The sequence below is a fragment of the Labrus mixtus genome, chromosome 18 (assembly GCF_963584025.1).
Source record: "Labrus mixtus chromosome 18, fLabMix1.1, whole genome shotgun sequence".
Taxonomy (NCBI): domain Eukaryota; kingdom Metazoa; phylum Chordata; class Actinopteri; order Labriformes; family Labridae; genus Labrus; species Labrus mixtus.
In genome coordinates, this window is record NC_083629.1 from 3,976,879 (window position 1) to 4,001,682 (window position 24,804).

Below are 24,804 nucleotides of genomic sequence, written 5' to 3' on the forward strand. Positions count from 1 at the left end.
ATGAAATAAGAAATATATAAGAAATAAAACATGTTGACATGTTATAGAGGCTTACTGAACAGTATTATATGCATTTACCTCTAAATTGTGAAAATGTAAAGTATCTAAAGCTGTAATATAATCTATAAAATGATAATATTAAGTTAACTTTAAAAAAGCTTCGTATTATGTCTAACATTTTACAACTCTGGAAATGTAGGAACCTTGTGATAAAAAACCCGTCAAAAACTGTAATACAAAACGTAACAGCTTAATTAGACGACCTCTGACGTTATGTAGAGTACAGCGAGATATACCTTTGTTGAGAAAATGTGACACAATACTGACCTTACTATTCAAATGTGTTTTTGCAATGTGGACAGCTACAGGCAAGTGACGGACAAAGTGCACAGTGACAGCTGCGTACCTTAAAGGTAATGCCAGATATTAATACGCCATTGAATCTGTAGGTATATAAATGTTGGGTTGATGTAAGTTGTTAGGGGACAATAATATAACACAAAACATACTTTTAAAGCAATAAATCCCTGAAAATGCTGGCTCTCGGAATAAAAACGCTGATTATTTTAAGCAGGCATTATTAGAGACGACTAAAAGCGGGGCTTTCAAAGGACCCAAACAATATGTACCGGATATTCTGAGAGCATGAAGTAAACATTGGAGTAAACGCTTATAATTTCTGTTTTCAGTCTCTTACAGGTACCTACACTCATTTCGCACGTTGTATTCATACAGACAATTACGACAGGTGTTTTTTCACAGCAAAATATTGTTCACATTTTGCCAGTTTAAAGCTTCATATCGGGCTAAGCTAACGAAGCCAAGTTTCTGAATGACGCTGTTTACATCCTGACAACTTTCTGTGTAGTTATTTACTCATGTCACCCGAACAAATGAGTGTTAAAGTTAACGAAGAACATAAGATTATTGATGTCCTTCACATCCAAAGTGTCTGTGTTTAAAACTGAAGCAGAACTCAAACATGTAGACTGTAAATCCTCCTGACTTCTCTTTGTACTCACATCGTTTTACCTTCATGCTGTAACTCAGAGGTGTATAGAGATGGATAAACATGTATTTATTTATTTAATTTATTTATTTATTAGCACACATATAAGAATACATCACAATAGGATTAACAGAAACATCAAAAGTGTGTCAGGAGAGGTCAAGAAGCCAACAGGCTTATACAAGAGACCTCACCTCTTAAAATAAATCAACTAAACAAATCCAATTACACCATTTCAATATAAACACATATACAGTGACCTATACACGTATTCATACACACACACTTAGACACATACAACAGAAAGACTCTATCAGCTAAATGAAACAGGCATTGATCTAATAAAAATGGAGTGAATGAGTGAGTTAAGAAATATATTTTATATATGCAAAAGTTTGACCTCATGGATTAAATGTGAAGACAGTTTCCTTTTAAAAATCTCTGTAGACAAAGAGCCGTTAACAACGTGTCTTTTGGAATTCCATATTTGAACCCCACGATATCTGAACATCCTGTTTAACATGGTGTATTCTTCTTGTTCAGATGTGTTTATCATATTAACATGCATCTCAAAGCTTTGTTATTATAAAGAGAAACTGACTGACATAGATACAACATGTTCATGGCACAACATCCATGAGCGGCTGTGGCTCAACCGGATGGTCGATGGTTCGGTCCCCAGCTCCTGCAGCCACATGTCCGTGCGTATAAATGGGATTAGTTACTTCTAATGGTCTCCCCACAACATCAGTGTGTGAATATGTAGGTGTGACATGTGGTATAAAAGCCTCTTACCATTACAATGAAATTACATCAAAATAGGTTATCAAGTTCTCCATAAAAGTCTAAGCATAGTTTACTGTTTGATTATTCACGTTGAAGTGTTTCATTAACGTGTTTCTGTATTTCCACAGACTCCTCAGAGTTGATAAAATGAACAACATTTCCCCTGAGGTTGCTCTGCACCGGATCTCACCTGAGTTGCGGCCGTTGCTGTGCAGCGTTGTGCGGAACGGCCGAGTTGGACTCGACTCCACAAACTGTCTCCGTGTGACCGACCTCAAAACTGGGTGAGGAGATGTTTTAAAACCGTACATTGATGATAGGACATAGGGTTAATCCAGTCTACATGGCAACACAATGATGCTTCATTCAAATGTCATGAGAAAGATGGTGACATGTGGAGCAAACATGTGAATATTTAATTATTTACAGATTAAGTTGATATGTGCATATAAACAAATATATCTGCACATTTGAAATGATTCATAATCAAACTGTTACCAGTCAGTCAAGTCATGTCAGAAGTCAATCATAACACAGTCATACAAGATGATAGCGTGCAGTTTCTGAAGACAGTTTTAATTCCAGCTTTGTTTCAATGAATCCCTTGTACTGCTGTTGCTCATGACATAATGAGCAAGGTCTGAGGTTCAGTTTTTTTCCCACCAGCAGTTTGTGGCCGTCCATTAAACCTTTTGACTGGTCACTCAGAGGTTTTGTCTTCCACTTTTAAAATCTAGTCAGAAAACCTAATAAATGTTAAATCTCTGGTTCAGTGACACCTGATGGTATAAATATAGAATATGTCATTTCTGATGATGTACCTCTTTTAAAGATTACTGGTCCATCTAATGAAACGAGATGTGAATGCGCTATATGAGTGACCTTTCCTTTAAATGATCACTACTGTTTTTCTGACATGCAAACATGCATACTACATATTTTACTGACATGTCCCATAATTAAAGATAACTGATTGATAAATCCATCACTTCCATGTGTGTTGAACTTATTGCATTTTAGATCTGTAAGATGACATCCTTTTTATATCTGTAAGATTGTTCTCAGACGATTAGTTTATCTCTTATGTTGTTTCATTTACCTCCAATTTTCAGATGCACAACTTTGACCCCGGGTCCCTCCTGTGATCGCTTCAAACTTCACATCCCGTACGCCGGAGAAACCCTGAAATGTGAGTAAACACGTCTACCCACCCTTTTTATTTTAATAAATGAGTTCAGTCTCTGCTGTTCTGGGTTGGTGAATATTTATTCTTGGCTTTTGAGAAAATAATCCTGGGTGAGAAACTGTTAGTGTAATATATGTTTAAGTCAGGCAGCTGTAGTAGATGAAGAAGTACTGTTCAGCTGAAGTTTTCCCCAGTTTAAAAAGGGAATTTTGAAACCTTTGCCCATTTTTATGGCTACATTTTTTAAGGGTTTTAACGACTGTAACTGTAATTGCATAATTACTGTTTTTGTCAATGGCGTCTGGTTGGCTTTGAAGAGAGCGATTTAACTGCTGTTTTAGGTTACAAAAAGAAACTAACTGTTAGAGAAAAATGTCCTCCTCTGCAGGATCCTTCTCTCAATGTTTGTTCGACTGTATTTTAGAAGAATCTGAGCCTGTCAGTGGCAAAAACTACAACTTTTAGTGGATGTCTGTGATCAGTCACATTTGTCCTGAAAGATTACCATGAGGCTATCATTGCCTGCCTCTTGGCTGCTTGCTGAAGTAATCTAATGGAGAATTTCAAAAACCTTTCAACCAACATAAGACATGTAGTTTCCCAAATATTCAAGAATAGGGCCCAGGTTTTATTACACAGCAAATAAAAGTGAAAGTGAAAGTTAGAATTAAAGCCATATTGACACACAGTTGTGTCTACTTTTGATCCATTGTTTTGTTCTTTGTATTCAACTGTAAGTACAAAAACTGCATTTCATTTGCAATTTGTTAATTGTTAATTTGAATGTTAACTGGTTAATGGATTTACCGTAAGGAGCAATGAGCCTGTACTTTGCCAACATCCGATATTTAAATTACACCTATATTGGACTTGGTACAGATTCTACATCAAACTAAAAGTAAGGTGAACTATGCAGCGAGCAGAGGCTCAGTGAGGAAACTGGAAGTAGGAGCTCCAGCCAACTGAGGTAGTTGTCAATGAAAATCCTGCATCGACTGAATGAAATGCATCAATTCACCAAACGCTGGAACACCAAGATTTTGTTATTGCAGTTACTAAGCAAGCAGTGTGGTCAAAATAACTTAAGGAATTCTTAAGGCACAAAAACAAGATGAGTATTATTGCGGTGATACCTAATCAGTAAACATGTTGCAGTTTGTACCACTTAACTCTTACTGGAAGGGATTCTCTCTGTTGAATCAAGTCCCCACATCAGACACTCTCCCCTCTGAGCATGACTCCCCATGAGCTGAGAGTGTTGTTATGTGATAATAATCTTGGTTTAGGATGAATTCAACTCTGTGTTACTGGAATTGTGGTGACTCACCCATATCAGGCATGTGTTTACGTACACATCCTGAAAAAGATACCATCAGTTACCATCTCTTGATTTGACACGAGCAGTTTTTCTCCTCACAAATCCAGTTACAAGGTCATTACAAAGAAAGTGTATTTGTCACTAGATAAGAAATCTGCTATTTGTCTGCAAAGTCTTGAGTCTTAAAGCATCATGAATAAATCAAGTTCAGGAGATGAGCAAAATAAATAAATACGATGTTTTCCTTCAAAGCTTGCGAAAATGCACAACTACCTGCACAATTACACCCATAGTTATTTCACATGTTTTATTTAGCAGGTTTTCTGGCTACGTTTGCAACTCATATTCTTACTAACTTCAAAATTACAGATCAGATACAGACAGAGGCAAGATCTATCCTTCATAGTTTGTTGAAACAGGAGTTTCTGAAAGTTATTTTAGAAAAGGTTCTGTCTCTTTTAAAAATAAATTCAAAAGAAAACTAGAAAATAACACATCTGAATGAGAATAGTCTCTAAGCCACAGATGATAAGGTCTGAGCCTGCAGTTTGGGAACATTAGACATGCTGTTTTTATTAAGGGTATTTATTTTATCACTGTGTGCTGCAAATGTGGCCCTGCTTGGAAAAAAACAAAAGTGGGTGTAGTAAAGGGGAAGTTAGTTTTGCTTATTTTGCAATATTTTCTGAAATTCCTTTTAGGCAGAAATGGCTGTGGCCAATGTCAGGATGTTGTTGCTAGACTTGAGGAATATTTAGGGTTTAAGAATATGCAACACAGCTGTGGAGCTACATGGCAACATGTAAAAGTGATTAAAAGTCGGTCTGAGAGATTCCAGATATATCTTCAAAGTTTTGTAGCTGCACCTGAGTATTTCTTTAGTTTGCATTATGTAAATGTTGAGTTTTATTCTTTTAAATGTTGAGATTAACTAAACTAAACTTAAAGGTCACATATTATTCTCCTTTTCAACCAGTTTAAATAAGTCTCAGAGCTCACATAGTCTGTGAAATTTCTTGTTCTAAATCCACTCTGATCCTGTATTTGATCATGCCTATAAACCCCTCTATTTCAGCCCTGCTCAGAACAGGCTGTTTTTGTGTCTGTAGCTTTAAACGCAGTGCTTTGTTTAACCACGCCCTTTTTTGGAAAGGCTAGGGTGGCTCAGGCTTTCTCCCTCCATGCCCAGTAATTTAAGGTGAGAAGGCAGACTCAGAGGGCAGAACAAACACCTAGCTGTGGGAGTGTCACCCACCTGGCGGAGAGGTTACCGCCCTTTGTGATGTCATGAAGGGAAAATCTCCAAACGGCCCGTTTGAGCACACATTTTCTAAAAAGTGGAGCATAATTGGGGGGTTTGTAGACAGGCCAGGGACACATATTAGCGTTTGAAAACTATGGTAAAGTGTATTTTGCATAATATGTGAGCTTTAACTTTACATATTTAGTACCATTCATTCAAGCACTCACCCTCAATGTATTCATTCAAACAGCATGGAAGGTAAAGAACAAAAATAGACAACAGCTACAATGTGAAAAAAATGAAACAAACAATTGTGGATTAAAGTAAGATAGTATGAACTCCTTATGCCTTATGAGTTTCAGGGTTCATATCGTGACAGATCCACAAAGTCTTACTTTTCCATCCTTTTAGTAAATCTAAAGTACTATACAGTTGACTGTGTGTGTGTGTTATAACTGCCATAGTTTGGGAAAAAGTCTTTAATTCATTGAGACATGAAAGCTGCAATCCTCCCCCCAAACAAAAAACAGACCACTGGCATGGCACGCGACATCTCTGCAGCTGCTCTACCATACATGCACCTTCCTGTGCTCTGGCCTGAGGAAGAAGGTTTGTTTAATCAAGGATGCAGGGCCGCAGGTTGGGTCTCTGCCAGCCTATGAACCTGCCTACACTTCTGGTAGCGTGCAAAAGAATGGCACACTCTGCACAGAGCTAAGCACTATTAATGCAAACCCTGCCCCTCCTTCTATTCAACCACAAAGGTTGGTTCTGCTCAACAAACATTTCAGCCTTTGTTGTTGCACCTATAAAAAAAACCTTATTACATCTATTAATGCTCAGCTGACGTTGAAGTTAGACTTTGAGAAGACAGTTTATACAGTGCTTAGACTGAAAAGTGAGTTTAATAAATATATACATAAAAAGTCCAAGTTATCATAACTGATAAAAGGCTGAACATTAAGACCTCCATGTCATTTTACATCTTGACAGATTCCCAGTGGTTTGTGACTACAACCTGACCAATATATCTGTTGGTTGGTCTGGGTCTATCACATAGTATATTGGTGTCTGCTTCTGTTTTCTGATATTGGCTAATATGTAAACTCCTTTTGCCGAACCTGTTAGGCAGAAACAATGCCTGGGGTCATTTAGAAATGGTTTTGTAATGTGCTGTTTATAGTAGACTCACAGATTACAACCCTCTCAGCACCGTCTGCAGAACATGTCGGAGGGTGTTGCAGCTGAGCAGACAGTGATGTGCATTCAAATTGGTTGGCAATGTATACTAATAGAGAGAGAGAGAGAGAGAGAGACCTTTGCATAACCATACACGTGCAAAATGCACATGTCCAATCCATGTAGAAGACGATGCACTTCATTCAGGCTCTTTTCACAACATATTTACAGCCTGACCTTCCTCCACTGGAAAAAAAAAAAAAAAATCTTTCATATGTACAAGTGCGTCCTTCTTTCCATTGCTGTAACGACAAAAAGCAGAACAGAACAATCTTTGAGCACATAAATAGGATTGTGTAACATAATAAAGGAACATTGTGAACCAGCCCAGGTAATGAGTTAAGTGATCATGTTAGGAGGTCTGCTACCTGCCTCAGCGAGGGTCTTTTTCACTCATGTGTTTTTATTTTCCATTCCTTGAAACGCACAAAATGAACATTGTACTTTGTTATGGCTCTAGGTGTTCTGTCAAAAAAAATGAATGAAGCAATCACACATCTGATCTGTTTGGTATGATTTGATTGACTCCAGTAGTAAAGATCTAGTTTGCTCACCACTGTAGGAAACTCAATTAAAAGACCCCAGAGCTCGACAACATCTGCATATCATGAGATTGTTTAGAGAGACGCTGAAAAGAACAAACAGTTCCTTAACAAGCCACTGCATGTCAGATTTAAGACTGGCTACGTTGAATGGTGTCAAACAGTTCACACTGAAGTTTACCTTCATTTAGCAGTGTTAAAAAAGACTCTTTATATCCTTAAGGCATATTGATATTTAAACAATTGCACTTGAAAACCGTTCAAATATTTAAGAAACATCTTGTATGAGATACGTTTGATAGATTCATAAATATAAAACATTGACTCAGCATGACAATTGGTTAATAAGTATTCCTCCTTCTCTCTTCTTTTTGTCTCAGGGGATATCATATTCAATGCACAGTATCCAGAATTGCCACCGGATTTCATTTTTGGAGAAGATGCCGAGTTTCTCCCTGAACCTTCAGAACTACCAGTAAGTTTTTTACACGCGTGCAGGCATTCATGTGGGAACCATGAATCAAGTCTTTCTGGAACACTAATGTGTTGGATTGGTAAATGTGACGGCGAGCACAAGAAAACAAAGACACCCCACAGTTTGTGTTTGTTCTCTTCCCACTCAAAAGCCAGATCTTTTTCATCTTTTGCACACGTTTGCCTGGTTCTCCATGTTGCCGTGTTGCCTGATCATAAATGTCAGACAAATGCGCCAAATTCCAGATCCCAACGTCACTGATCCAAGTAGCCAGAGGGGGGTTGAATAAGTGCCACAAACAGCCTTTATGTAAGCAATGTGCAGACATCATGGGGCGTGCATCGTTTAATAGCTGAAAATGTTGCAATAGCTGGCAGATGATGTATTTCCTTATGCCATTAATTCTGTTTTGACTTACTGGTTATCTGTAAATATGATTGTCTTCCTGGTGCCATGTTTCACTGGGGAACTAGTCTCAACACGATCAAAGGTCGAGACTATTATTTTGTTGAAGATCTACCTTAACCTGTCCTGTAGTAAAGATAATACGGAGAACCTACCGCTACTTACTTATTGGAGGATTGACTTTAACTCTGAAGGTCACTTTATCGGGGTTTGTTTTGAACAGCCACTTTTTATGCTTGTATAAATGTGTTTCTGTCAACATGTACAGAAGGGCTGGGTATTTCCCACAACCCCACGATATGATACGTATCACGAGGCAACGATATGATACATTGATTTTGGATAATGACCACGTCCTACACAGAGTTCAATACAACAGCTGTTCTTTATTGTTGAGAATAACAGCAGAGTATCCTGCTATATTTCCTGTATTTTAAAGAATTCTCCATCTTAAACACTTCAATTCAGGTCCTCAGAGATCCGAGAAATGCATTAAGATATTTTAATCCCAGAGCTATGGCCATAGGTCAATTGTCTTTAAAAACTGTCATCACAGCTTTGCAGCCATATCGATTCTGTAACATCTGAATGGATACATGTATTTTGCAAGGAGCACATGACGACATATTGTAATATCGATTTCTTTAGCGTTTATCTCCAACCAGAAAATGGTAAGTTCAACATATCTAGACTTTGTTTCGCACTTTTATGTCTGGAATTAAATCTAGTGTTCAAAGACAGATTGCATTAGCACTGTCTTGTTCTATAAGAAGTGAGGTTTAAAGTTTGTATTGAAACTAAAGCTGTTGGACCACAAACAGTTTCAACTTGACGATAAGTTCCTCATAATCTTTGTTAATTTTTGTAACGTCACCTTAATTTCTATCCTTAACAAGAATTTTGATTGTCCAATCCCAAAATGTGTTATAAGAAGGAAGTACTAAAAGTATGATTTAGTTTGGTTTGTAAACACTTTTTTACATTCAGACATATTTTTCTTTAAATTATTTTTTTGACATCATTGTACTTATAAGATAATCTTTTTTTTGCACTGCATATTGCAACATCTGTGTGGTTAAGGTTGGGGATTGATCGTGGTTTTGGCAAATAAAATCTGGTGAGGCAAAGTTCTGGGTAAGAGAAGAAAAAACTTGGCTCAGCAGAGTGTTTTCGTTCACTGTTGGAAGGTTTACAAAAAGCATTGATGCATTTGGGAAAACAGACATTATTTTGTGCTTTGTATGATTTTTTTTAAATTTCTTTTGGGTTGGGGGGGTGTCAGTTATGCAACCTGGGATAACAAAAAGTCGTTGCAGAACACTGCTCATCAGTACTGCATGTCTACAGGACAGCCAGCTTCAAATCCCAGTTCTGAATGAAATAACACTTTATATAAACATATGACCCTGTGGTGGTGAGGAGGGTCCACAAAATGTAACAGGAGCATATCTCATGTCACCATTTTGGTTATTAGCAGGCTAATCTTCATCATCACAACATGTGCAGACAGAGCTAGCAGGTTATTGTTGTGAGACTGCCTGTTGTTGGTCTCTGCTGGTTTCTCCTTCTCCTTTTAAGCACATGTGGTTAGAAATTGAACAAGTATTTCTATGACATGCAAGTGTAACGCCACATATCCTGCACTGCACGTTATCGTCTTTTTTTTGGTCAAATACTTCCAGACATCACTTTTCGAGGTAGCCTAAAACAACATGCGTCAGAACTGAAAACATTTTTTGAATGACGTCAACCTCGAGAACCCATCCCTAATACCATTACTGGTATTTGTATCAAAAACAACTCCTATTCCTGGGAACACTGGGTTGGTTTAATTATTGTATATGGCCAAAATTCAGTCTGATTGTTTTCTAGTTAATCAAATAAGCGACTTTGTACAGGTATGACTAGGATTTGCATGTCTCTCAGCGTTGATTGACTCAGGGAGATTATTAGGCCTTGATGCAGATCAGCACTCGATTGAGTCTTTTCTCACTGTTGTTAAGTGACTACCATGCAGTTATCCTGGGCTATTTTTGAAGCAGTCTAACACGGAGAAGCTAAATTCCCCTGCTTGTGTCAGAGTCTGGGAGAAGAGCGGGTAGTATTGCTCACCGTCTCACAAATCCAGCTGTGCACATAAGGGGAAGTACCTCTGCTGAGCCAGTGCTTGGCAGCCCATCGCTTGTTTATTTTTCTCACTTGTATTCCTGCTGTGTTTCGCTGTTCCTGCTCTCATAATCCTCCTTCGCCTCTCTCTCTCTGCCCTGAGATCCTCCTCTCCTACTCACTCCTTTTTCCTGTATGTTTGCAGTAAGTACAACCCCCACTAACTCTGTAAAACGCTAAATTCCCAGCAATTCCTTCCAGCTCCCCCCAAATCCCCCTGGTAAAGTTTTACCATCAGCCCTGACCGTGTGCATTAACAAAGAATCCTCTTAAAACACTTGTCCAGGTTTCTGCAGAATACTTTGTGACTTTAATTAAATTAAAGAAATACGAATATGATGTCGTCTCAGACTCTTAAATGACCTAAAATCCACGAGGAGTCACTTGAGGCCTTCACCAGCAATCTGTTTCTAATCTTTTTTTTATCCAGTGGGCGTTAACATTAGGCTAATTTTAGGTCTTCTGTTAGTGGCTGGTTGAATTCCTGATGTCTCAGCAACACATTACTCTTGTTTACAGCCGGTCAGGGGTATCATTAGCTTCTCTGTTTAGCCTTGTGTTTTTTTCCCCCTGCTGTCATCAGGCTTTGAGTGGGTTAGTTATACATGTTTCTGTTTGGACAGAAATGTAATTCTGTTGGAAAAGAAAAAAAAAACACCATTCCTGCATGTCACATTATTGATCATGAAAGTCTTATTCTTGGAAAAGTTTTAACTTGTAACCTATCAGACTTTGACTGATTTCCCACCTCTACACTGGACACAATGTCAATCCTAAGAACGAGGGCAGACAGAACACTTTTGTCAGGTTTTTATATTTGTATTTTACAAACTTTATAAACACTTTTGTTTTATTTTGACCACCTCAAAATGACAGATTTCTCTTAACGTGAAAAACAAGCCAGGGTCAGTCTTAATGCTATACTGAATAAATGATTTGTATTTAGTTTAATCATTTTAATACTTTCAGTTCTTGCCCAGTTTGGCACCCCCTCTGGTCAAAGATACACATTAATCTATTTTCTGATCTTGTCCTTTACATTTGTAGGTAACATTTTCTCAAAAAAAAAATCTTGAAACGGTCCAGGATATCAATCATTGTGAAGCGTTTCTTTGGAAGATGTAAAAGATGGCTGTTTCTTCAGCGTGTCTGACGCATACCCTCTGGCAGTGGTTTCAGGCACTAAATATAACCATATACATATTGTCTGTCTTTTCTCAGAAGGTCTTGTTTGCCTTTGAAGGTAATAAAGAAACATTCATATCAATTTCAGTCATTTTCACAACCAGCTAAAAACCCCACACAGGAGCTTTAATATGTGAGAAATAATGGTTTGTGTTCTGCTTCTTTCAGAGATGTGCAGGGTAACGAGTCTTTTTTCATTAATCTTGTTGCAAAACATCCGGAAAAAGAGTCCTGGCACTCTAACATTAAAAACACTACAGCCACGATAATGAAGACATCATCAAACATTAGTGACTATTAAGAAAAAATCCTTTCAACGTCTAAAGCCACAACACACGAGGGATAAAAAAAGACTTAAGTACTGCTGCTGCATGATGAGAGGCCACACAGACCACAAATAAATCCTTTACAGTAAAACTGTTCCATGAGCCATGGAATACAGAATGGGGGCAAAGTCTGCCTCAGATTTATTGAGGTTCACTGTTGCATTGTTGTTATGGGTGCAAGGGTTCATTGTCAAGTGCATTGTAGGCTAAATAGCATCCAGACAGCGGGTTAATTGGCCACCAGGGCTGTTCCTTACCTCAGAGTGCTTTATTGTGCATAATGCTTGTTTTTAACTGGTCAATACAGTTATGGCTTTGGAAAGTCATCAGTCACTCTAATGGGTTTATTTTAGGGCAGATGGGGAGACATTGTTCCTTTTTAGCATGGAAATAAATCTTAAATTAACCGTGGATTGGCCCCTTACTCTTACGATCACTTGACCGCTCTTGACACATTTATAGCCTGCTAAACTTTAAGATTTAATTGATTCCACTCTGTAGTTAAATTGCGGCGCATCAGAGATGACTTAAATGTGGTGAACATGTAGAGACTGTAGTAAAGTTTTAAATAGTATAAAACATGCAATGCTGATTTAACCATGGGAACTGAATTAGTGTAAACCAAAAATGAAGCCAACATGCTGTCACCCATTGGTTTGTGTACTTCATTTTTGAAGGTTGGAAAGTTTGACTCTTTTAATGCTATTTTTTTTTGCAAGCCAGCAGTGACCACGTTTTGACCGTAGAGTTTTGCTGGAGAAGAGTTCTCTGTGAGTGCTAATGCTAGCTTGGTTAACAAGGTGCATGTCATTTGTGTTAAATGTGATATAAATCTGGATGCTAATTTCAACTGGCAATATAAAAGGTAGCCACATGTACCATGCTCTGTAGTCTATGGATGTAATGATACCAGAATTCTAATCCTCAATATGATAATAGAATAAATCAAAGATATTTATACCTTTTTAGATCCCACATAAGCAAAATTAGAAGTCATATTGACTGAATATTGGGAAAACATTTTTTTTTTGATAACCAAACATTTTCAAACAAACTTGTGAACCCCATAAGGGTAACATTTCTGTACCAAAACCATGGCAATTTACCAGTGCAATTAAGACAGTGTTATCTCCTCTGCTCTCTGTCTGTAAGGAACAGAAACATAACTTTTACAGCGTTGGGTTGAATATATGACTAAAGCTGTTTTTTATTTTCAAGCTTCATACTTTTGATACTATCAATCGTTTAGATAACAGAGACTGTATAGTTTTTCAAAAAGGGTGTGTTTGAAAGGTTAAACATTATCACCCTCGCTAGTCGGCACCAGAATTACTAGTCGGTTGAACAAATTATTCATATTTTGGCCTTAAATGCCGATCAAGTGTAATGCTCAAACTGAAAACTGGCGCTGTAGCCATAGACGGGCAGTGGCTATTTGCTAATGTAAATGGACCTGCTCTCCTGGCTCTGCAACCCAGATGTAAAGAAGCACATTGAACTGATAGCATCTAGTTGGAGCAGCTCGGTTTGCCTTTGAGCTAGAAGATAAAGTTGTATTTAGGCTGTTTCATGCTAAACTGGAATATCCACCTGAGCAATGTGTCACTTTTAACATGGGCATGTGATTGTTACAGTACAGTATGCTGCAGGGAAGACTGAAGGCCGTTTAACGACAAGACAGTTAGTTAGCTAGGAACATCCCCAATTTTAAAGTGGTATCGAAATGTCTTGACGTATCAAAACAAATTTACACTCTCAATCTACACCGTCTTCCATTGACAATTTAAACCACATTAAAGGTGCGCTATGGAGATTTGGTAGAGAAATGTGAAAGTTGGAGTAATTTACAGATTATGTGGTGTATGTTCATAAAATGCTGTGCGAGAAATTGTGGTGGGGGGCCCACAACAGTGAAACCATAACTCTCCTGGTAACTTTTTTTTAGCTCCAAACAGTGTTCCAGGGACCCATTTTTCTTTTGAATAAAGTTTGTGTATTTAGATCAGAAAATATAACATAGAATTGTTTCACTTCTCCAACTTTCAAATTTCACTCCCAAATCTACATAGTGCACCTTTAATGTCTGCAAGGCTGCATCCAGCTTTGGCTTGTTGGAGACGCATCAGTGCAGTGGAGAGGGGCTTGGAAAGACTGCAAACTTAGTGACAGGAAAACAGCAGAGTTGGTTTACTCATGAGTTGCTTGGAAAAATAACCAAAGAGGAAGAAGTTACCAAAAAAAGAGGGAAGAAAGGAGGGTAGGTGGAGAGGTATTTAACAAGTAAAATGTCTTGACGTAGAAGATGTGCTGTTGCTTAACATTGTTCTTTTGTTCTTCCCCAATTCAGTTAATGGTGACGAAATGTTTCACGCAAACATCTGCAGGAAATACACAAGTCTTTTTTAATTTGATGTAATAAATTCTCAACCCAGTACACATATGAAGCGCCCATCTGGTTCTGGTGAATTGTGCTTGCTTTTGTTTGGTTAAGATAGTTATTTTGTGACTGTGATGTTCAATTCTGTAATTTGCATAACTTTTCTGCCATCCACTCCCTTCTATGATTTGTTGTAGACAATTACTGTAAACACCCACATATGCTCGGACAGTTAAAGCTATTGCAGTTGTGTAAAGTAAACCGTATGAGAAACCCTGAACATGTGTATTTGTGTGTTTTGGCCCAGTAAATACAAATCATGCATGCCTTTGATTACTGACGAAGAAGGAATCTTTTGAGCGTTTCAGATTCAGATTTTCCTCCATCGGCTGTTCTGTTTATTTTTTTAAACATTCTGGGACCTACGATTACGCTTGTATAGACTGCTGTTTCTCCTTTTTATGTGTAGTGTGAATACTAAGCCCTGATAGGTTTAAAATACTATAGGAGGAAAGTCTGCGTGAAGCAAATTGCTCTCTAATCACACGATACATGTTTGGAAAAAAGTTGCTGTAAATGTGAAAAGCCTGAGAACTAGGACTGAATTATGGATGTAGACAGTTTGAAAGTTTTTCATGCTTTTAGTTTTGGTTTTCTTGGGGGGCATGGCCAAATGGGGGGCTCAATGACACACTGGAGTTCCTTAGCATAGTCTCCCCCCCAGCACTACAATGATATAAAAGCACTGAGCGCTTAAGCAGCTACGATTTTACCGCTTAATTGGGACTTACTACACGTATCAACATTACAGTCTGCACTTTTGCTAGCTAGCTTTGCCTTTAATCCTTAATTGCATCTTCCAGCTGGAAACATAGACTTTGAAGAACAGCTCGCTCTGTCTATTCAATGAGAAAGTTTGTTCCCTCTGGTTCTGGATTTGATTCTGGCTCTGGTAGCTCAAAGATGTTGGGCTAGACGGATGAACTCTCCATTGTCGGGTCTAAGCACTTATCAAACATGTGAGAGAGATGTGTCTCTTCTATGAGTGGGCGTGGTTTCAGCACATTCAACGGACACGCCCACAGCATCCCAGAGCAAAGACTCGTGCTTCATTTTCACGATTTCCTTCAACACTACTTTTTATCTACCATTGTTAATTACTGATATTTGGTTAAGTGTATTAATAACACAGTCTTACTGTACAAATGTTTCATTCACAGACCTTCATAAATGCTTTTTAAAATGTCTGAAGTTTTGCCTACACAATCGTCAATCAGCCAAACATGCTTAAAGCTTTTTCAAATGTTTTCCTTCACATAGGAGTTTTCATTAACCATTCACACTCTTTTTCTGCTTTTAAGGGAAAGAAAAAAGTCCCCATAAATAAATCTGCTGGACTTGTAAAGCGCTTTTCTAGTCTTTTCTAGTCTTCAGACTACTCAAAACGCTTTTACATCAGAGGTCACACCTACCCCTTCATACACTGGTGGTAGAGGCTGCTAAATGACCATCAGAATTAACTAATCCCATGGATTCACATTCATGTGTCACCGATGAAGCAGTGGGAGCCACTTGCGGTTAAGTGTCTTGCCCAAGGACACATCGGACATGTGGCTGCAGAAGCTGGGGATCAAACCCCCAACCTTCCAGTTGAGAGACGACCAGTCGACTGAGCCGCATCCGCCCTGTCAACTTACTTCTTCTACTGTACAGTTTTACTTTTCATGAAAAATAATGAAGTCTTAAGTCCTAAAACAGAGCGCACTACAGTTATATCCTGGCTTGTTACTCAGGCTAAAAACGGTTAAAAACAAGTATGCCATTTCAAACCACAAATGTAAGTATGCTTGAATAAAAAGTTTAATTATTAAATGTTACGAGGAAAACGACTTTGAACGGACTGTCCTTGTTGCTAATATGTAGTCAACATTTCCAAAGAGCATGACTTACACTCATGATCATCTGCCGTGGTATAGGATGCTGCACAGCAGCACATAACAGTTATCTTTAAATGCACCTCTCTCTTTACTCACCTAATCCTTCTATTGGTCTGCCCTTCTGTCCCCTTCTTTGTGCCTCATGTATGATTTGTTTGGTCTAGACTTGTCCAGTGGAGCGTGCATTCACTAAGAATTCTGGGAATTCCCCCAGTGTTTTGCATCTCTTTGACATTCTGTGTGCATATGTCCTTAAAGCTCTAAGCCCCTAGGGTCTGTTTAGATACAACTTTAACATGTTCTCACTTATCCTACATGCAGATAAGATAAGTGAGCTACAAGCAGTCACAATGGAAATTCCAGGATTGTCTTGATTTTTTAGTTTGTTCCCTTTACTTACGCAGTCTGCAAATGTTAACTGTCTGCTTTTAGGTTCTGCAAGTGCATGCTTTATCGTCATATATGACCACTGTAACAAAGCTTGAAGAGTAATGAAAAAGTTGCTTTTTGTAGCTCTGATGACAATTTAGTCCACTCCATCCTAACCTGGATGAATCCATTTTGATTCTAAGGCTATTGTTCTATATGTATTCAATTCAATTCAATGAGAAATTCATTTTTATTAAAGCATCAGTGCAAACACAACACGAAGCTTGGCAGACTAAAAACAAAAAGTTGACAACATTCACGAGTGAAACAATAAAAGAAGTTTCTAAATATCATCAGTAAAACACGGGCGTGCGGGCGGGCGTGCGTGTGCGGTATCTGACGCTATATGACGCCCATGTAAGAAATGAGGAGCAGGCAAGATAGAAAAAATCCTTGTGGCGCTCCAGAGGGGATGGTTTCAAGAGAAAATGAGGAGGCCATTAAATCTGACCATTTAGTTTTTTTCCTCTAAGAAATGAAAGGACAGAGAGAACCAGTTTTGGTGCTCATTTTTCAGCAGCACCCATTAAGAGGAGAAGTTCTTGAGAAGTCCACAAACACCATTGTCAAATAGGCTTTGGGCTTCTAGATGTATACAAGCACCATGGAGCAGTGTAAGGACAGCATCATTAACCCCTAAATGAGGGTCAGTGTGCTTCTCAACCTCCTGTATTAGGACAGTACTCATTGTCACAGGTAGGGTTTCTCTTTTTGTGCACAGGGCAGATGATTGAGGATTTCCATATCGTGGGGATGAAGTATTCAGCCAGAGAGAGTTTGAAGAGGTTGAATATCAGACAATTGGCCGCTGTAGGTCTCAAGCAGGCGGACACAGCTGTCTTTGCTTCGGAAGATTGTAAAAAGGGTGTTTTTATTTAGTGCGTCCTGTGTTGTACTTCTGCAGGCATGAGGAAACAATAATAACAGCCATACTGTCTGGAAAGCCCACACTTAAACTGAATTATGTTAGATTGAATTGGTAAAAGAGTTATTCAACTCCCCAGTATAATGCTGTTTTGTCTCCCTTTAATTTAGTGCAGGGTTTTATTTTTGTGTGCAGCATGACCCAAAAACTTGAGTTGTTGACTGATGCAGAAGTTGTGAGGCTCAAAAATAAGAGCTGTGATTTTTTTCCACTGTTTCTATTCCTCATTAGTTACCACAAAAAGGTCAAACCAAATAATACAGTTATACTATCACTAAAACCCTTTTCACACATACAGAAATCTCTAATCTCCGGAAGTTCTTTAGGCTATGTGTGAACGCAAACAGCCGCATTTTTCGCGCAGACTTTACCCGGAGTTTCTCCGGCCAGACCCCTCGTATTTTATCCGCAGAATATCCGAGTGAGCTGATGTCTGAACGCGGCAGCATATACTACGGAGATTTCAACTCCAGCCAATAGAAAGAATGTCGTTTATATAGTGACTGTCTAAAGTGTCTGCACGCGACCACTACGATCTCCGTGCACATAATTAAACGTCTGCATTATGTTTTCTGTTCGTCAGTATGTTGTTCTCCTCTCTTTTGTGGATGTTGTCATTCCATTGGATTACACATAACATTGATATAAAGGCAAACATTCTCATTATAACGTTGTGTAGCGGACTCTGTTGCTACGGCCGCTACTTCCGCGTTGATTTTTTACGTCACGTCTTACCTAGGTCGGGAGAATCTCCGGAGCGTTCCTCCTGTAATTATCTAGATATTATTCAGAGTGCATATGTGAAAATGGTTTAAGAGAGATTCCCTTTACACAAATGTCTGTTAATCCGCAACTAAAAATAGTCCTTAACAAATTATTCTTTTTCAATTTGAGTGACACTTAAACCTACAGTGAGTAGCTATTTTGAACTATAGTTATTTTTTATTTTTTTTATTTTTAAATAATCTGTATTGTATTACTGACATGTTTTGCATAGAACATAGACTGCATTCAATCAAGGTTGACATGCAGCTCCCCAAAAGTGAAGCCAAAACATTTGGAGCTCCCCCTACTGACAGGTAACAGTATAGGTCATAAAAACCTCTTCCTCCATGTTAACAGATGGGACTCAATTCAAACTATAAAATTTAGAATACACAAAAAATATTTTTTTCTCATGGTTTCTGTCATTTAAGTGATGCTGATTTATGTCTGAGTGAGTTAATTTTAGGATTCAGTTTGTCATTGAATGATATATTTAAAGGCTATGGGGGTCATGATTGACAGCTCTGTTGACTCCTGCAGCACTGATGCACCAGATTAGCAGCGTAAGCAAGAGGAGGAAATACAACGATCACTAACACAAGAGTCATTGAACTTTCAACAACCGTATCTGTTTCAAATCAAAATCAAAATCACTTATGCTGGTTTGCTGGACGTTAACACCATGGCTCCACCCTATGATCACAACCGAGGTACGACAAGAGGATGTGTAGATTCTAGGGTTGTCAAGGTAGCAGAATTTTAAACTTAATTTGGTAGGACACGGGTAAAAGTAAAAAAAATACATGAATTCCTGATTCACAACCATGGCTGTAGACATCCAATAATTTTTGGGGTCTTCAGTATTTTGCTGACCTGTGAATTTGAAGGCACCACCACTGCTCCCTCCTCGCAACAGCTTAAGGTTCAAGTAACACTCGAGATCCGTGATTTTTAAACATGCTTCTGTTTTTATTTATTAATCTATAAATTACAAAAATTGACATTGTATCCTCTTAAAACATGTTATCGAAAAAGTATCGAAGCATTCAAAATGTTTACAGCCTTAGTAGATTAATTAACCATCTTTATATGAATGTGAATCAGCACCATTTTTCTGTTTTTGTACACTAAATGTTAAAGCATATTTTTGGAGAAAGAATTGTTTATTTTCCTACTTTGTTAGAAAAGTAAAACCCCTTGGAGAAGTTATGGTCTCTTACAATGAGACATTGTTCGTCATTTAGAAATCAGGAAAGCTCCCACAACAAAAATTGAGTTTAAAGCCAACCCAAGCACTCTCCAGTGAAGGAAAAGGAAACATTCCCGACTTCACGGTACCCCCTGGTAATCCTGAATGCCATGCACTGGTGAGCACTTCCTATCTGCTGCTCCAGCTCGTCCCCTGTTTCTGCTCTAACAATGGAGCTCAGATGGCCTATAAAACAAAGATTATGTCAACCTGGGCATAGTGTACCAACTGTTTCTCCTGCTTCCTTCCCGCTTTTGGGAATAATGCGTTCCAGTTTTTATTAGACTTTATTATTGGCAGGGCTCACTGACAGGTCTGGGAATGCTTTTAGTTGGTGTGCCATTGTTTGTGACCAGAGATGGCTGGTGGCTTCACAATTCTTAAACACCAGCTGATTGGATGGGAGGTGGGGGGAAAAAAAGGCCTGAGTGCCAAGAATAAGACTGGACAACACTATCAGCCCTGATACTGGGCTTAAGCATTTCCTGAACCACATTAAGTAGTCAGAAAAGTGCTATTTGTGTCAACAAGTTGTTCTGTTTTGGACACAAACAGCGCAGATCACTGTGGAAAAAAACACAGGGCTGAGAATGCCAAGTGTCTTCAACACATGACAAGAGCAATTTAGCATGATCTTAGACTTGGCACTCTCCGGGGGCGAAACAGGGTGTGAGCCCACACTTGAATTAGAGACTAACAGAGATTAATTTAATACTTTGGAGTTTTTTAATGCCTCACACTTTCAAGTCTACAGCGATTTATTGGATCAGGTTGCCAGCATCTATAAAAATCACATTTAAGACGTAAAAACAAATATCTTCTCTTGGCCTATATAATTATCTTGCATTTTCAGATGCCAGTCCCTCTCTCATTGGCCTAAGATAAATATTGGATGGGAGATGGTATACAGACGGATGGCACAAGAAGACATAATTCTGTCAACTTGGGTCTATTCAGTGTGAAGTGCCCAATTTAGGTGTACATGTTGTTCTTAAAGGAAAACACCATTCCTGATGATTTCTTTTACCTTTTTCTCAACATACATTTACTATGTGTTAGAGTAAGTGTAGCTGAAAGAAATCTCTACATTCTAACAGTTCTGAATATGTCACTTATTTTTAAGAGTTCTTGGTATTTTTTACTATTACTATTATAACTGTAACTGTCCTGGCTCTTGGCAGTCAAACCAACATTTCTATACACCTGTCGGATAGATTCCTATGACATTTTGTACAGATATCAGGCTTCCCCAGAGGATGGATTCTTCTTACTTTGGGGATTTTTCCTCTTGCCCCTCATGACATTGGCATGATAGATTAGAGTGTAATATTGTATATTAACAATCACTAATTGAATTGTAGTAAATCTAGCTACAGATATATTCAATGCAATGAAATCATTTTGAATAAATGAGTTCATCATTTATCTCTGTCTGTTGCTATATCAGTTACAGTATAGTATGAAATAACTACTGACACCTCCATCAATCTAGGATATCTGTTGTCATGCCAACGCACCAAACTAACAGTGAACGATACCTGCTAAACTCTAACATGTTAGCATTGTCATTTCAAGGCTGTCAATACATGCCCAACACATTTCATATTTCTATGTTAATTCATTTCATTGTTTTCCTTCAAGAACAAACTTTTTCTTCATTTTCACATCCACAAACAGCCAGCCTGCACAATTTGAAATGTGTTTTTTGAGTTAATTAATCAGTCGGCAGCACGAGCAGGTTGTCTATTTCAAAATTTTGCTTTTAATAATGTTTGTGTCAGCACACTTTTCTATTTTGACTGTTATTTACGTTGGCTTGGATACCAAAAATCACTAATCTAATACATTTTTAATATCCAGCGTTTAACATTAATATTAAATCAAATTAAATCGTTATATCTTAAGGTAATAAGATTATGAATGGCTTTGTACCCTTTTCAAAAAAGTAAAGAATCTGTGGTTTGTTTATTAGAAGTGACAGGTTTGATCATAAGCCAAGTTTGATCATTTTACACTGTTTTAGCCAGTTTGTTGTGACAAAATAATTGGATTACAAGGTCTGAATTGAACAAGGTAGAATTGTGGAGAGCTTTGGGATCTACCCCCTGTGGATAAAGCCCTAAGGGAGCTGTTTCTTTCATGCAGAATGAGCTAAAGGCCATGTTGTTGTTTTTTTCAATGCAAATCATCAAGAGTTCAAACTCTGCTGGATTGGGCCTTTCACATCTTTTGTTTTTCATGTATCAAATCTGTACATTTTCTGCAGGGCTTATCCTATTCATGAAAAAAAAAACACATAGATTTGTTTTGGCACATACTGCCTTCAGCAGAGCGGATAAAATCAATTCAGTGAAGAGTTGGTACAGACTCACATGTCTACACACAAACACATAAACATTGCAACCCATGGACATTGCTTTTTTGGCTCAGTGCTTTTTACTATCTCTCCCTCTATGTTCGACCAATGCTGTGCTGCAGCTTTCAAGCACTACCTTGTTAACTCAAAGTCAGAACATTCAGTACAATACAAGATGTACCAGAGCAGTTTCCTGTTATTGACCACAACTGTGTTTTTAACCACAATAGCGGCAGAGCTCGAGGGATGGCCATGTTTTTTGGGGGGTTCTGCTTGTCAGTGGGTCAGTCCACTGCTTTGGTTCAGACTGAAATATCATAACAACTATTGGCTATAGGGTGGGTGCCATCCAATTTGAGTCATTTCTATGGTAAAATCCCACTTTTTCTTTTTTTATTTAAGTGGTGACTTCTCACAGAGATGGGCACAGTCAATCAAAAATGTAACTGTGTTAACTGTTCATCTGTTAACAAAGTTGTTATCTTTGAAAGCAATTGATCAGTTAATTCTGTTTCTAATTGATTGAAACATTAGCGTTATCCACATCATCAAAAAACATCATAAATCTATTGAAATGGCAAAAAGCTTACATTTGACTTCTTAAGAGGCCATGATGACTTAGAAAACTCAAATTTAAACACGTGTTTGTATTGTAAGTCTACTCATAATAGACACTTTTTTGATATATCACTGTCTTCCCTCTAGCGGCGCTCCGTAAGTTCCTTCCTGTGAGTCAAGCAGCATTTCACAATAAAAGCGCCTTGGGCAGACATTTGTATTCTGTATTCAATAAGCTCTACAGGAGGCAGTATGCTTTTGCTCAGGTTGTCTGTGATCCATCTTACCATTTAAGAGCGGGGTTTGGATGTTAACAGAAACTAAACTTGGAATTGGAAGTTAAAGGAATAAATAATTGAAGGTTTCAAAAGCTCTGAATACTCAATTAATTTCCAGGAAACTTCGTTCACATATTCAAGTTCTCCTGGCTTCATTTTGTTACACCAGCGGTGCTGCTTGGTTCATCCTTAGGACTAAGTATTCAAGATGTTGACCTCAGTTACCATCACCACATTTCACAGTCATAACAGTCCTGCCTTGAACTGGCTGTGTACCAACAAGGTGCATTGCCATGAAAGTAAGTTAACACACTCATGCAGTCAAAATAAGTGGTGCACTCCTTTTTTTTATTACTGAGGAACAAATTCAGACACAGTGTTCTTCTTCCTCTTAGAGAAAGCCTTTGTTTACGCAGGGAGAAGTCGACCTCTTCCAGCTCCACCCTGTTTCACCTGGGAGCTGCCTAGAACAACCTCAGCTGCTCTGTCATTGGTCGGTAAATAGCTGCATGGGAGCACTTGAGGTCAACTAATGAGCATGAGGAAACCTTAACTGTAATTATAGAAGGAGTGTTTCTCCTGCACCCCTGTCCTTACATAAGGGACCACTTCTTGTTCCTGTGATTTTCTCGAAGTTGACAGTTGACAACAACAAATCAGAGTCTCGGTTTGCGCATCACAATGGGGCCATTAAAACAGTAATAAAAAAACACACTGCCTCTCTTCTCGCTCCAATTATTTTATATTTGAGATCATTCATTTTATAGTTTTTTTATGACAAACAAATGAAACTAAACTAAGTTCCAGCCTGCGTTCATTGGCCTTGGCCTATTTGCCTGAGCTCTCCAGCCTCCCCCCCCCCACCCCCCCCATTTTCCTCCACCTCTGATCTCAACTCCCTGCCTCTCCTCCTCCTCAGTGGAGTTTCACTGATATTCAGTGTCACAATCCTGACACAGCACTTCCTCAGTCTCTCCTTAGTTTCAGCTCACTCCTGCCCCGGAGCGCTGACTGCCTCTTTTAGACAATGCCCATCCTTGTTTGCATCGCCCCCTCCTTTCGGGAACCCCGGCATTGCTGGTAACCACTGGTGGATCAGGATGATGAGGTCACTGTCTCTGTTTAGCATGGCCTTGTAACCCTCCCCCTTATAAAACAATGGAAGCTTTCTTCATTAGGCTGATATAGGCTGCCAGACAGACAGATCAGTTAATTGAAGTCAAAGACATCCTGCTTATGACATCTTGATGTATTGGGTATTGATGGACAAAATATTTCCAGCATGTATTAATCCAACCTTTGACTCAGTTCACACCACTTTATTCTGATTTGCTTAAACATATATGTTGACCTGCATCAGTTAATTGACCTGAGTGCTTCAGCATGGCAGGGAGAAACAATGATGAACTCTAGTTGCACATTTACTTTGGCATTGCAGTTATGTCATCAGCTTGTTGTCTGCTAACAATTAGAGTCTGCCAGCAGTATTTCATTTTCAGAAGGAGCTGGGAAAAGGAATCACTTTCACTTTTTCTCAGAAAGACCCACATCATGCAAATCCCAAACTCCTGCAAGCCACTTACTACCTATTTTATTTAGTCATAAAGTATCGTGTCATCATCTACAAATGTCTTCACTCTTAACCTGACAGGAGCAAGAATGATTCCCCAGAAAATTCAATCTTACCTTCCTCCAAAATAGCATGTATCAAATCTTGTAAAAATGTATAAACCAGAATTTACAGAGGGACATTTTCTTCTGAAGCATAAATCATTTTAAACTAACATTCACATTCATTTCAAAGCTCTCATTAAAACCGTTATGGGCTTTTTTTGTTTTTGCCTTGCGTGTTCAGCTTCTCCATTATAAAGCTCTCACAGCGTTCATTCTAAAGTGCTCAGTCACCCATTTGTCTTGATTAGTCCTGACATGTTTCCTGCAATTTACTGTTGCAGTGTTGTTCATATTAATTATAAGCATTTTGTTCCTCGCGCATCAATGGACCGGTTCCAAAAGAGGGAAAACCTCTGTGCGGTAGAATAAGCCTGGT

General features: G+C 38.5%; 2 protein-coding genes across 3 annotated transcripts in view; one reads left to right on the forward strand and one right to left on the reverse strand.

Moving 5' to 3' along the window:
- rbks (ribokinase) overlaps positions 1–460 on the reverse strand; it is a 39,759-nt gene extending 39,299 nt beyond the window's left edge. Inside the window, exon 1 of one of the 2 annotated variants that reach the window (XM_061062691.1) lies at positions 328–460. The gene's annotated coding sequence lies outside the window, so the exon portion shown is untranslated. Of the gene's footprint in view, positions 1–296 lie in introns of both variants that reach the window. The other variant, XM_061062692.1, reaches the window with a different exon arrangement.
- A 111-nt stretch (positions 461–571) lies between these two features.
- The window catches only part of babam2 (BRISC and BRCA1 A complex member 2), a 95,348-nt gene continuing 71,115 nt past the window's right edge, over positions 572–24,804 (forward strand). The window contains exons 1-4 of the mRNA XM_061062690.1: positions 572–699; positions 1,924–2,079; positions 2,908–2,984; positions 7,704–7,798. Coding sequence (XP_060918673.1) covers positions 1,943–2,079; positions 2,908–2,984; positions 7,704–7,798 — 309 coding nt within the window. The 5' untranslated portion in view covers positions 572–699; positions 1,924–1,942. The remainder of the gene's footprint in view (positions 700–1,923; positions 2,080–2,907; positions 2,985–7,703; positions 7,799–24,804) is intronic.